This window comes from Equus caballus, chromosome 3, assembly GCF_041296265.1.
Source record: "Equus caballus isolate H_3958 breed thoroughbred chromosome 3, TB-T2T, whole genome shotgun sequence".
In the NCBI taxonomy this organism is placed as follows: domain Eukaryota; kingdom Metazoa; phylum Chordata; class Mammalia; order Perissodactyla; family Equidae; genus Equus; species Equus caballus.
In genome coordinates this window covers 85,947,784-85,960,529 of record NC_091686.1, presented here as the reverse complement: position 1 = coordinate 85,960,529, position 12,746 = coordinate 85,947,784, and the positions used below count along the sequence as shown (strand labels likewise).

The following is a 12,746-nucleotide window of genomic DNA, read 5'->3' as shown; positions in this document are numbered from 1 at the left end:
TTGCCTTCTAGGAATAAAATAGAATTGCAGGGTCGACTTCTCTCCTATTGGAGATATGGCTTGTTCAGTTCTGCGTTATAGCCCAGTGAAAGCAAACTGTTAGGTTCTCCTGTTCTTTACTCCATTTGTCATTCAACTAGTATAGATGGAGCACAGTGCATGTCAGGCACTGGGGGTATAGCAGTAAACAAAACGGAGAAGGATCCTTACCCTGGCAGAGGGAAGATAGACAATGATTGGCATGATGGAATCAGTAATGCCATGATAGCATATTTTAGGAGGTGATGAGTGTGGTGGGAAGAAGTTGAGCAGGGTAAGGAGCATCTGGAATATGGAGGTGGGGTTGTGATTGTAAATAGGAGGATTGGTAGGTCTTATTGAGATGACATTGGAGCTGAGATTTGAAGGAGTGGGCCATCTTGCTCCCTGGGAGAAGACCCTTCCAGGTATAAGGACCAGCTAGTGCAAAAGCCCAAATGCTGGAGTGCTGATATGTTTGAAGAAAAATGAGGCTAGTGGGGCTGGAGTGTGTGCAGGTGGGATGGTGGTAGAGGAGGTGAGGGGGAGTGTACAGGCAGGGAGGGAGGGGAGCACGTAAGGTCCTGGGGACTCTTACTAAGGACTTTGGATGTTACCTAGTAAAATGGTGGCCTTTTTTGGTTCCTGGATGACTCCATCAGTTCATATGCTTACTGAGGTGAGCCAAGGAGGCCCTCAAGATGCTAAGATCCTTCCGGTTATATTAATAATTCAGAAACTCTAAAAAGAAACTCAGCACATGCCCACGTGGCTGCAGGAGAGATGGCTTGACTATTATCTTGGTATCCCCAAAGGGCTAAGCTGGGAGGGAGTGTGCCGAAGTGTTAGGTTTGTGAAGTATTCGATACCTCAGATTGAAAACACTGTTTCTGTTTAAATTGAAATTAAAGTGTTTTAATAGGGATATTAGAATTTCCAGAAATCAGTTTATGATATAGAGTGAGATAGGTCTAAGTTCAAGTTGTCAAAAGTGCTAGTTGCCGAGGAACAGTGGTCTTTATAGCACCAGTGCCCCTAATTGCTAATCCCTGGGCTCTCTTTGTACATTGGTGGCCCGAGACCTTTATTGCCTCTCCCTAGGAGAGTGGGATGGCAGATTATATGTGTGTGTGTGTACACTAAATGTGACTGTCAAAGATGGTATATTTGTCAGCTCCGGCTGCCAGAACAAAATACCATAGACTGGCTGGCTTAAACCACAGAAATTTATTTTCTCACAGTGCTGGAGACAGAGAGAAAGAGCACACGTGAGCACACATGCTCTGTTGCATCTCCTCTTATAAGGACGCTAATCCTGTTGGATCAGGGTCCCCCCCTTGTGACTTTATTTAACTCATTTGCTTCCTTAGAGGCCCCATCTCCCAGTATGGCCACACAGGGGGTTAGGGCTGCAACATATGAATTTGGGGGGACACAAGCATTCAGTCTACAGCAGCTGGGAAGGTAATTTTGAAAATACCCAAATTAATGAAGTTAGGGACAACTGTTTTTCAGTTTCTGTCCACAAACCAATTCTGTAGGCTTTATCTCAGTCATCTAATTCAGTGTCCTGCACTTAGTAGGCACTTAATATATACTTACTGGACCACAGGGAGAGATCCCCTGTTTTAGTAGAAGATTGGATTTTCAGTTTCCTCATTTTCAAGGACTTTGGGAAGCTCCTTTGAAGGCAGTATCTATGAAACAGATTAGAATTTGATCGTAGAGATTTGGGAAATAAATAACTTAGATTTACTAGGGACAGGGACCTGCATGGATTTGGGCCCTGAGCTTAGACAAGTACACCAACCTGTCGGACAGCTTGGACCCCATTCTGTTGCCATCACTGCTCTTCTCTTACCCTTCACGGCAGGCAGACTTGCTGTCTCCGCTTGCCTGGCTCTGAGTTTCTGTCACTATTTTTCAAGTCATTGCAGGCTTTGTTTTAAGGTCCTCCTCCTGCCACCCTGGCCCAAGCCCCTAGCGTCTTTCACCTAAATTATTGCAGGGGCCTCCTAACTGGTCTCCTGGCTACCACCCTTTGCCTGGAGTCTGTTCTCCACACGGTAGCCATCGCATCTCTGCACAAAAGCCTCTGCGTTCCCATCACACTCTCAGAACTTATCTGAAGTCCTTGTAGCAACCTGCAAGGGTTTGCATCATCTGCCACCCCCACTCCCTATGCAAACTCAGGTTCCCCCTTATGCACTCCACTCCAGTCGTTGCAGAGCTGGTCCTCAAAAAAGCGGAGCACATTCTACCTCCCAACCTTTGCATTTGCTGTCCCCTTTCCCTAGAACTCCTTTCCTCTGATATCTGTATGTCTGCTCCCTCACTTCATTCAGTTCTTTGCTCAAATGTCACTTTGTCGGAGAGGGATGCTCTGACCATCCACCATAAAATAGCGACCTCTGCCACCTAGCATTCCCCACCCTCTTTCCTCTGTTTATGCCCCCTTAGTGCTCAGGCTCTTATCACCACCTGATAGACTTTATACACACATACATGCATATTTAATTTGTCCTCCTCAACTAGAATGAAAGCTCTATGAGGGCAAGGGCTTTGATTTGTTCAGTTTATCCCCCATACCTAGAACAATGCCTACATGTAGTAGGGACTTCATATATACTTGTTCACTGAATAATGAATGACTGAAGCTGACAATTCTTTCTTTCTTTCTTTTTTTCATGAGGAAGATTGGCCCTGAGCTAACGTCTGTTGCCAATCTTCCTCTTTTTGCTTGAGGAACATTATCTGTGAGCTAACATCTGTGCCAATCTTCCTCTATTTTGTATGTGGAATGCCACCACAGCATGGCCTGATGAGTGATACGTAGGTGTGCACCTGGGATCTGAATCTGTAAACCCCAGGCCACCAAAGCAGATTGCACAAACTTAACCACTACACCACCGGTCTGGCCCCTAACAATTCTTTCTCTCTCTCTCTTTTTTTTTTTTTGAGGAAGATTAGCCCTGAGCTAACTACTGCCAATCCTCCTCTTTTTTCTGAGGAAGACTGGCCCTGAGCTAACATCCATGCCCATCTTCCTCTATTTTATATGTGGGACGCCTACAACAGCATGGCTTTTTGCCAAGCGGTGCCATGTCCTCACCCAGGATCCGAATCGGCGAACCCCGGGCCACCGAGAAGCGGAACATGAGAACTTAACCGCTGCGCCACCTGGCCTGCCCCAAATTATTTCTTTTGAAGAGGCAAAATATAAATAAAATAAAATGAATTCTTGGGGCCGTCCAGGTAGTGTAGTGGTTAACTTCCCTTGCTCCGCTTCAGTGGTCTGGGTTTCGCCGGTTTGGATCCTGGGTGCAGACCTACACACTGCTTGTCAAGCCATGCAGTGGTGGCATCCCACATAGAAGAACTAGAAGGACATACAACTAGGATATACAACTATGTACCAAGGGTGAGGGGAGGAAAAAAAAAGAGGAAGATTGGCAACAGATGTTAGCTCAGGGCCAATCTTCCTCACCAAAACAAAAACAAAAACAAAGAAAAGGAAAGGAATTCTTGGCTGCTCACAATTCTCTCATTTTTCCACCTGAGCTTCTCCATAATTATTTGGATAACATCCATAAAGTGCTTTGATTTTCTGGAGAACTGAAAGCTCTAAGCAAAACCAGGATGTGCCATTTTTTCAGATATATAAAATCTGTTATTTTAGACTTGTTAGCATGGATGGAAATTTGCATGTGGTATTTGGATTTTTAAAGGTAAGAAATGATTTAGGCATACGCTCCTATCATTCTGAAGAATTCTTGTTATTGACTCAAAACATAATTGTGTAAGAGGCAATTTGTGTAGGCAGAATATTCATTGGTGTAAAAAAGTAGAGTAAAGTTGTCAAGTATGTTTAGTTAATTAAATCTATGTGCATGTTCCTTATTCATTTATATCATAAAAGCAATATTTTGATAAATATTTAGAGTATTAAATCAAATTAATTCTAGTGATGTACAAGGTAGAGTTAGAAATGGGAAATTGGCTAATAATGAGGGTATCTCATCAGATTTCTGTATGATGATAAAACCTTTACAAAGCATTTCTATTTCTGCCACAGATTGGGTTATGCAAGAATCTCCCATGCTGGACTGAGTGACTCTGAAATTCAGATGGCTAAATTTAGCATCCCTGATGACCCCGTTGATTATAGAGACAACCAGAAAGTGGTCACAGACCCCAGGGAAGTTCCTGAGAAAATTCATTTCAATCCCAGGTGAGTGAGTTCCTTTATGTTGTAGACTACAGTTACGAGGCAATGCATCCCCTCTAGGGACCTAAATATTATCCCACCATGAACTACAAGTTATATTTGGTTCTGGAGGTTCATTCAGGTAAGCGAGCTCATGGTAAAGATGATCAAAGCCTGCTTGGGTTGAAGTGATGGTCTCTGCTTTCTGGGGCAGAGAACCGTGTTACAGGACCAAGCTCAGGCCAAAAGATCACATCAGCATCATCCTCGCCATCACCGTCCTTAGCACCATATTTGAGTGTTCTGTGTCCCAGACCCTGTTCAGTGCTCTGTGTCTTATCTCGATTAATCCTCGTTGGGTTGGTACTCTTGTTATCCCCATTTTATAGGTAAAAAAGCTCAGGCTGAGGAACGTGAAATAACTTCCCTAGGGTTACGTGGCCAGTGCCGGACAGAGCCACGTGGGAAGAAAGCCTCTTAGCATCGCTGGCTTGCTGTGACTCTCAGCGCTGGCTGCACATTAGACTCACTTGGAGAGCTTTTAGAAACTACCACTTCCTGGGCCCCACCCTAGACCAATTCATCAGCATCTCTTTGTTGTCTGGGCTTTGGGGTTTGAAAAATCTTTCCAGGTTATTCTAATGGGCAGTTAGTGTTGAGACTGTGGCGAGCGGATAATTCGTTTCCATTGCAGATAGTCTACCGTGTGAAATATGTTGGGTTTTGTTTAGTTTTAAATAGAGATTATCTGAGAAGTCCATTTGCAGTAAAACATGTGATTTGGAGTATGTGCGCTTTTCTCCTCCCATGACTGGATAATGAGAGGAAACGTTTGCACAAAACCAAACCCAGAACATGTCCTATCCATTACTATTATTTGACATTTCTACTACTCTTACCAGCTAATGGCTCTAGAGACTTCTCAGACATCATTTTGTTTGGGGGAAAAATGACATTTATCCATTCTCTTTTTCTTCCTTGTCTCTCTTTACAACAAGAAAAAACTGTACCAAAGTGTGGGCAGTGAATGTAAGGAGAGCTGTAACCCAGCCTTGATTTGCTTCCGTTCCTGTATTTGATCTTGCCCTGTGTAGCGAGTGCAATGGAGTTGTGAAGTGCATGGGCTCTGGGGTCAGGCTGCCCCGTGCAAATCCTCACTCTTGCCAGTGAACAGCTGTGTCACTGTGGGCAACTTGTTTAACCTCTCCAAGCCTCAAATCTCTCATCTACCAAAAGGGAAAAATAGTAGTGGCTAACTCTTAAAGTTAGTTGAGGTTTGAGTGACACATAAAGTTCTTAGAATAGTGTGTGGTGAATGCTCAGTAGCCAGCAGCTGCAATAGCAGCAAAGTATTTGTAGCAGTAACAGTAGAAGTAAAATAAAACGTTTCCTTTTTGGGGCCAGCCTGGTGGCACAACGGTTAAGTTTGCATGTTCTGCTTTGGTGGCCCAGGGTTTGCTGGTTCAGATCCCGGGTGCGGACATGGCACCACTTGGCACGCCATGCTGTGGCAGGTGCCCCACATAGAAAGTAGAGGAAGATGGGCAACGGATGTTAGCTCAGGGCCAGTCTTCCTCAGCAAAAAGAGGAGGATTGGCAGCAGATGTTAGCTCAGGGCTAATCTTCCTCAAAAAAAAAAAAAGTTTCCTTCTTTATGTTGATTGAGGTAAGTTTTTTTTACATTTTATTTATTTATTATTTTTAATTAATTTATTTATTTTCGGCTGTACATCATAATATATTTCAAATTCTGTGTAGATTACGTCATGTTCACCACCTGAAAACTAATTATAGTTCATACCCTCACATGTGAGCCTAATCACCCCTTTTGCCCTCCCCCCTTCCCCCTTCCCCTGTGGTAACCACCAATCCAATCTCCAGTGCTATGTGTTTGTTTCTTGTTGTTTTTATCTTCTACTTATGAGTGAGATAATATGGTATTTGACTTTCTCCCTCTGACATATCTTACTCAGCAAAATAGCCTCAAGGTCCATCCATGTTGTCACAAATGGCCGGATTCCATCATTTCTTATGGCTGAGTAGTAGTCCATCGTGTATAAATACCACATCTTCTTTATCCATCCATCCCTTGATGGGCACCTAGGTTGCTTCCAAGTCTTGGCTATTGTGTATAATGCTGCAACGAACATAGGGGTGCAAGTATCCTTACGCCTTTGTGTTTTCAGGTTCTTTGGGTAAATATCCAGCAGTGGGATAGCTGGATCATATGGTAGCTCTATCCTTAGTTTTCTGAGGATACTCCATACTGCTTTCCATAGTGGCTGTACCAGTTTGCAATACCACCAGCAGTGTAACAAGGGTTCCCTTCTCTCTACATCCTCTCCAACATTTGCTGTTTCCTGTCTTGTTAATTATAGCCATTCTGACCGGAGTGAGGTGATACCTCATTGTAGTTTTGATTTGCATTTCCCTGATAGCTAGTGATGTCGAGCATCTTTTCATATGCCTGTTGGCCATCCGTATATCTTCTTTGGAGAAATCTCTGTTCAGATCTTTTGCCCATTTTCTAATTGGATGTTGAGCTGTATTAGTTCTTTGTATATTTTGGATATTAACCCCTTATCTGATATATGGTTTGCAAATATCTTCTCTCAATTGTTAGGTTGTCTTTTCGTTTTGTTGATGGTTTCCTTTGCTGTGCAGAAGTTTTTTAGTTTGATGTGGTCCCATATGTTCATTTTTTCTTTTGTTTCCCTTGCCCGGTCAGATATGGGACTTGAAAATATGCTGCTCAGACCGATGTCAAAGAGCGTACTGCCTATGTTTTCTTCTAGAAGTCTCATGGTTTCGGGTCTTACATTCAAGTCTTTAATCCATTTTGAGTTGATTTTTGTGCATGGTGTAAGGGAATGGTCTACTTTCATTCTTTTGCATGTGGCTGTCCAGTTTTCCCAACACCACTTATTGAAGGGACTCTGCTTTCTCCATCGTATGCTCTTGACTCCCTTGTCGACTATTAGCTGTCCATAAACGTGCAGGTTTACTTCTGGGCTCTCAGTTCTGTTCCATTGATCTGTGTGTCTGTTTTTGTGCCAGTACCATGCTGTTTTGCTTACTATGGCTTTGTAGTATAATTTGAAATCAGGGAGTGTGATTCCTCCAGCTTTGTTCTTTTTTCTCAGGACTCCTTTGGCTATTCGGGGTCTTTTGTTGTTCCATATAAATTTTAGGATTCTTTGTTCTATTTCTGTGAAAAATGTTGTTGGAACTTTGATAGGGATTGCGTAGAATCTATAGATTGCTTTAGGAAGTATGGGCATTTTAACAATCTTAATTCTTCCACTCCAAGAGCGCGGAATATCTTTCCTTTTCTTTGTGTCTTCTTCGATTTCTTTCAACAATGTTTTATAGTTTTCGGTGTACAGATTTTTCACCTCTTTGGTTAAGTTTATTCCTAGCTATTTCTTTTTGTTGCAATTGTAATTGGGATTGTATTCTTAATTTCTCTTTCTGCTACTTCATTGTTAGTGTATAGAAACCCAACCGATTTTTGTATGTTGATTTTGTATCCCGCAACTTGACTGTGTTCCTTTATTGTTTCTAAAAGTTTGTTAGTGGGATGTTTAGGGTTTTCTAGATATAAAATCACGTCATCTGCAAAGAGTGACAGTTTCACTTTTTCTTTTCTAATGTGGATCCCTTTTATTTCTTTTGCTTGCCTGATTGCTCTGGCTAGGACTTCCAATACTATGTTAAATAAGGTGGTGACAGTGGGCATCTTTGTCTGGTTCCTGTTCTTAGAGGGATAGCTTTCAATTTTTCTCCATTGAGAATGATATTTCCTGTGGGTTTGTCGTATATGGCCTTTATTATGTTGAGGTATTTTCCTTCTATACCCATTTTATTTAGAGTTTTTATCATAAATAGATGCTGTATCTTGTTAAATGCTTTCTTTGCATCTATTGAGAGGATCATGTGATTTTTATTCTTCATTTTGTTAATGTGGTGTATCATGTTGATAGATTTGTGGATGTTGAACCATCCCTGCATCCCTGGAATGAAACCCACTTGATCATGATGTATGATCTTTTTAATGTATTGTTGTATTCGATTTGCTAGTATTTTGTTGAGGATTTTTGCATCGATGTTCATCAGTGATATTGGCCTGTAATTTCCTTTTTTTGTGTTGTCCTTGTCTGGTTTTGGTATCAGGATAATGTTGGCTTCATAGAAGGAGTTAGGAAGCTTCCCTTCCTCTTCAATTTTTTGGAAGAGTTTGAGAAGGATAGGTATTAAGTCTTCTTTGAATGATTGGTAGAATTCACCAGGGAAGCCATCTGGTCCTGGACTTTTATTTTTGGGGAGGTTTTTGATTGCTGTTTCAATCTCCTTACTGGTGATTGGTCTATTCAAATTTTCTGCTTCTTCTTGGTCCAGTTTTGGAAGGTTGTATGTGTCTAATAATTTATCCATTTCTTCTAGATTATCCAATTTGTTGGCATCTAGCTTTTCCTAGTATTCTCTTATTATCTTTTGTATTTCTGAGGTGTCTGTTGTAATCTCCCCTCTTTCGTTTCTGATTTTATTTATTTGAGCCTTCTCTCTTTTTTTTTCTTGGTGACTCTAGCTAAGGGTTTGTCAATTCTGTTTATCTTTTCAAAGAACCAGCTCTTGGTTTCATTAATTTTTTCTACTGTTTTTTCAGTCTCTGTTTCGTTTATTTCTGCTCTGATTTTTATTATTTCCTTCCTTCTGCTGATTTTGGGCTTTGTTTGTTGTTCTTTTTCCAGTACCTTTAGATGCGCTTTTAGATTGTCTATTTGAGATTTTTCTTCTTTGTTGAGGTAGGCCTGAATTGCTGTAAACTTCCCTCTTAGAGCCACTTTTGCTGTATCCCACAGATTTTGGCATGTCGTGTTTTCATTTTCATTTGTCTCCAGGAATTTTTTGATTTCTTCTTTGATTTCTTCATTGACCCAATCATTGTTCAGTAGCATTTTGTTTATCTCCACATTTTTGTGGCTTTTCTGGTTTTCTTCCTGTAGTTGATTTCTAGTTTCATACCTTTGTGGTCAGAAAAGATGCATAGTGCTATTTTAATCTTCTTAAATTTATTGAGACTTGTTTTGTGGCCTAATGTGTGATCACTTCTGGAGAATGTTCCATGGGCATTTGAAAAGAATGTGTATTCTGTGGTTTTTGGATGGAATGTTCTGTATATATCTAAGTCCATCTGGTCTAATGCGTCCTTTAAGGCCAGTGTTTCCTTATTGATCTTCTGTTTGGATGATCTGTCCATTGGTGTAAATGAAGTGTTAAAGTCCCCTACTATTATTGTGTTACTATCTATTTCTCCTCTTATGTCTGCTAATAATTGCTTTATATATTTAGGTGCTCCTATGTTGGGTGCATAGATATTTACAAGTGTTATATTTTCTTGTTGGATTGTTCCCTTTATCATTATGTAGTGCCCTTCTTTGTCTCTTGTTACAGTTTTTGTTTTTGTTTTAAAGTCTATTTTGTCTGATACAAGTATTGCTACCCCTGCTTTCTTTTCTTTGCTATTTGCATAGAATATCTTTTTCCATCCTTTCACTTTGAGTTTTTGAGTGTCTTTAGGTCTGAAGTATGTCTCTTGTATGCAGCATATATATGGGTCTTGTTTTTTTATCCACTTGGCCACCCTATGGCATTTGATTGGAGCATTTAGTCCATTGACATTTAAAGTAGCTATTGATAAATATGTATTTATTGCCATTTTGTCCCTATTTTTTTTTCTGAGTGTTTTAGTAGTTCTTCTCTGTTCCTTCTTTTTCTCTTGCTCTCCTCCCTTGTGTTTTGATGGCTATCTTTAGTAATATGATTGATTTCTTTTGTCTTACTTTTTTTCTTGCTCGTTATAGGTTTCTGATTTGTGATTACCATGAGGATCCTATTTAATATTCTATGCATATAACAGTCTGTATTGAGTTGATAGACTCTTTAGCTCGACCTCTTTTAAAAGCTCTACTTTTTCACTCCCCTCCTCCCACATTATATGTTTTTCAAATCATATATAGTCTCTTGTTTAGTGTTTGTCTATCCATTACCCTCTTATCATTGAAATAGGTGATTTTAGTACATTTGTCGTTTAACCTTCATATTATCTTCACAGGTAGTCGATCTGCTACCTTTACTGTATTTTTACCTTACAAGTGATTTTATTGCCTGGTTTTTTGTTGTTGTTGTTTTGTTTTTTTAATAATTTTTTTAAATCTCTATTTGTGGTCATTGCTTTCCCCCTTAAATAAGTCCCTTCAGCATTTCTTGCAGAGCTGGTTTCTTGGTGATAAACTCCTTTAATTTTTGCTTGTCTGGGAAGCTCTTTATCTCCCCTTCCATCCTGAATGACAACCTTGATGGATAGAGTATTCTTGGCTGTAGGTCTTTTCCTTTTAGCACTTTAAATTCGTGCCATTCTCTTCTCACCTGTAGGGTCTCAGCTGAGAAGTCTGCTGATAACCTGATGGGTTTCCCTTTATATGTCACTTGTGGCCTTTCTCTTGCTGCTTTTAGGATTCTCTCTTTGTCTTTCATTCTTGACAGTTTAATTATAATATGTCTTGGTGGGCCTCTTTGGGCTTATCTTGTTTGGAGCTCTCTGTGCTTCCTGAATTTGGATGTCTGTTTCCTTCCTCAGGTTAGGAAAATTTTCATCTATTATTTCTACAAATAAATTTTCTGCCCCTTTGTCTCTCTCTTCTCCTTCTGGGACACCTATAATCCAAATGTTAGCACACTTGATATTGTCCCAGAGTTCCCTTAGACTGTTGTCATTCTGTCTAATTCTTTTTTCTCTTTTCTGTTCTGCTTGGGTGATTTTGAGGTAACTTCTTAAATGGAAGCTGGAAGATCCGGGAAGAAAAAAAATTTCCCTATTTCCTTATTCTTCATTTACCAGGAGTGTGAGAAATCCAAATAAAATATTTTAGGGGCTGGCCTGGTGGCACAGCAGTTAAGTTTGCATATTCCGCTTCTCAGCAGCCCAGAGTTTGCCGGTTCAGATCCCAGGTGCGGACATGGCACTGCTTAGCATGCCATGCTGTGGTCGGCATCCCACATATAAAGTAGAGGAAGATGGGCATGATGTTAGCTCAGGGCAGGCTTCCTCAGCAAAAAAGAGGAGGACGGGCAGTAGTTAGCTCAGGGCTAATCTTCCTCAAAAAAAAAAAATTTTAGGCTGATCAGATCTGCAGCTTGATCCACACCAACTGTGAAGGGAGCTACATCTGCTTTCCCACTCAGTTTACTTATGAGAATAACAGAAGCATAAGTAGGACTCCTGCCTTACTTTTAAAATTCCTTCTTACAAAATATATACATATGAAAATTTATAAAATAGAAACAAGGAATACTAAGTTCACCAAAAATCCCATTCCTTTATTCAACAAATATTCACTGAGTACCACGATCCCAGCACCATGCCAGGCCTTGTGCTAGATACTGAGGACAGAGTAATGAATAAGACCAAGTCTTGTCCTGTGGAGCTTATGTTGCAGTGGGGTGAGAAGCACTTCAAAGGTTATTGCTGGTAATGTTTTTGGATACATCTTTGCTTTTTATATGCAAGTATATCTATATATCACACAATTATCTCACCTTTGTAAGTATCTGAACATATATACATATATGTATGCATATGTGTATGTGTAGTCAGTCTATTTGTTAATCTGGTCTCTTTCATCCAAATAGTATATGATGAATTCCTTCCATAATAAAGTATTCTTCTGAAAATATTTTTTTTAATATTATGCTATTTTATTAATATTTATTTTTCGTTTTTTTGTTTTGTTTGGGCAAGGGAGATCAATGTTTTTGTTTTTGTTTTTGTTTTTGAGAACAATTAGCCCTAAGCTAACATCTGCTGCCAATCCTCCTCTTTTTGCTGAGGAAGACTGGCCCTGAGCTAACATCCGTGCCCATCTTCCTCTACTTTATATGTGGGACGCCTGCCACAGCATGGCTTGCCAAGTGGTGCCATGTCCGCACCTGGGATTCAAACCAGCGAACCCCAGGCCACCAAAGCAGAACATGGGCACTTAACCACTGCGCCACCAGGCTGGTCCCTGAAAATATTTTTAATGATTGCATAATAGTCCATTGTGTGGATGTACCAAACTTAGCTAACCAATTTAGCTGTTTTTGCACATTTATTCTTTCATTATTATAGAGACTCTTCCAGCGGCTCCTTATTATATCTTTGGGTATATCTTTGATTACTTCCTCAGGACTCAGTTCTAGTCATGGAATAGCAGACGGAAGGTTATGCAAAATTTTAATATTCTTTATTATTGTTTTGAGATGAGAAAGTAAACGGAACTCCTCTCTTCTACAGTATGGAGGTTACTTGAATATTGCAGTTTCTGATAAAGAAGAGAAAGTCAATGGCTTCGTGTGCTCAGGTCTTAGCTTCCTTCATATTTCGTCATACCAACCAGAGCTATATAATTAAATAATTATTCATCAGGAGAGTAAACCATTAATCTGTAGCACCTGAACACTTCTAGAAGCCTTAGAACTT

General features: G+C 40.3%; 1 protein-coding gene across 10 annotated transcripts in view; it reads left to right on the top strand.

The window, feature by feature from the left end:
• The window catches only part of CWH43 (cell wall biogenesis 43 C-terminal homolog), a 68,902-nt gene that overhangs the window by 40,069 nt on the left and 16,087 nt on the right, over positions 1 to 12,746 (top strand). For all 10 annotated transcript variants that reach the window (XR_011437590.1, XR_011437591.1, XM_070263866.1 and 7 more), the window contains one exon: positions 4,094 to 4,249. Coding sequence is in view for 8 of the 10 variants with exons in the window: in XM_070263866.1 (XP_070119967.1) it covers positions 4,094 to 4,249 (156 nt within the window). In the remaining 2 variants the exon portion in view is untranslated. The remainder of the gene's footprint in view (positions 1 to 4,093; positions 4,250 to 12,746) is intronic.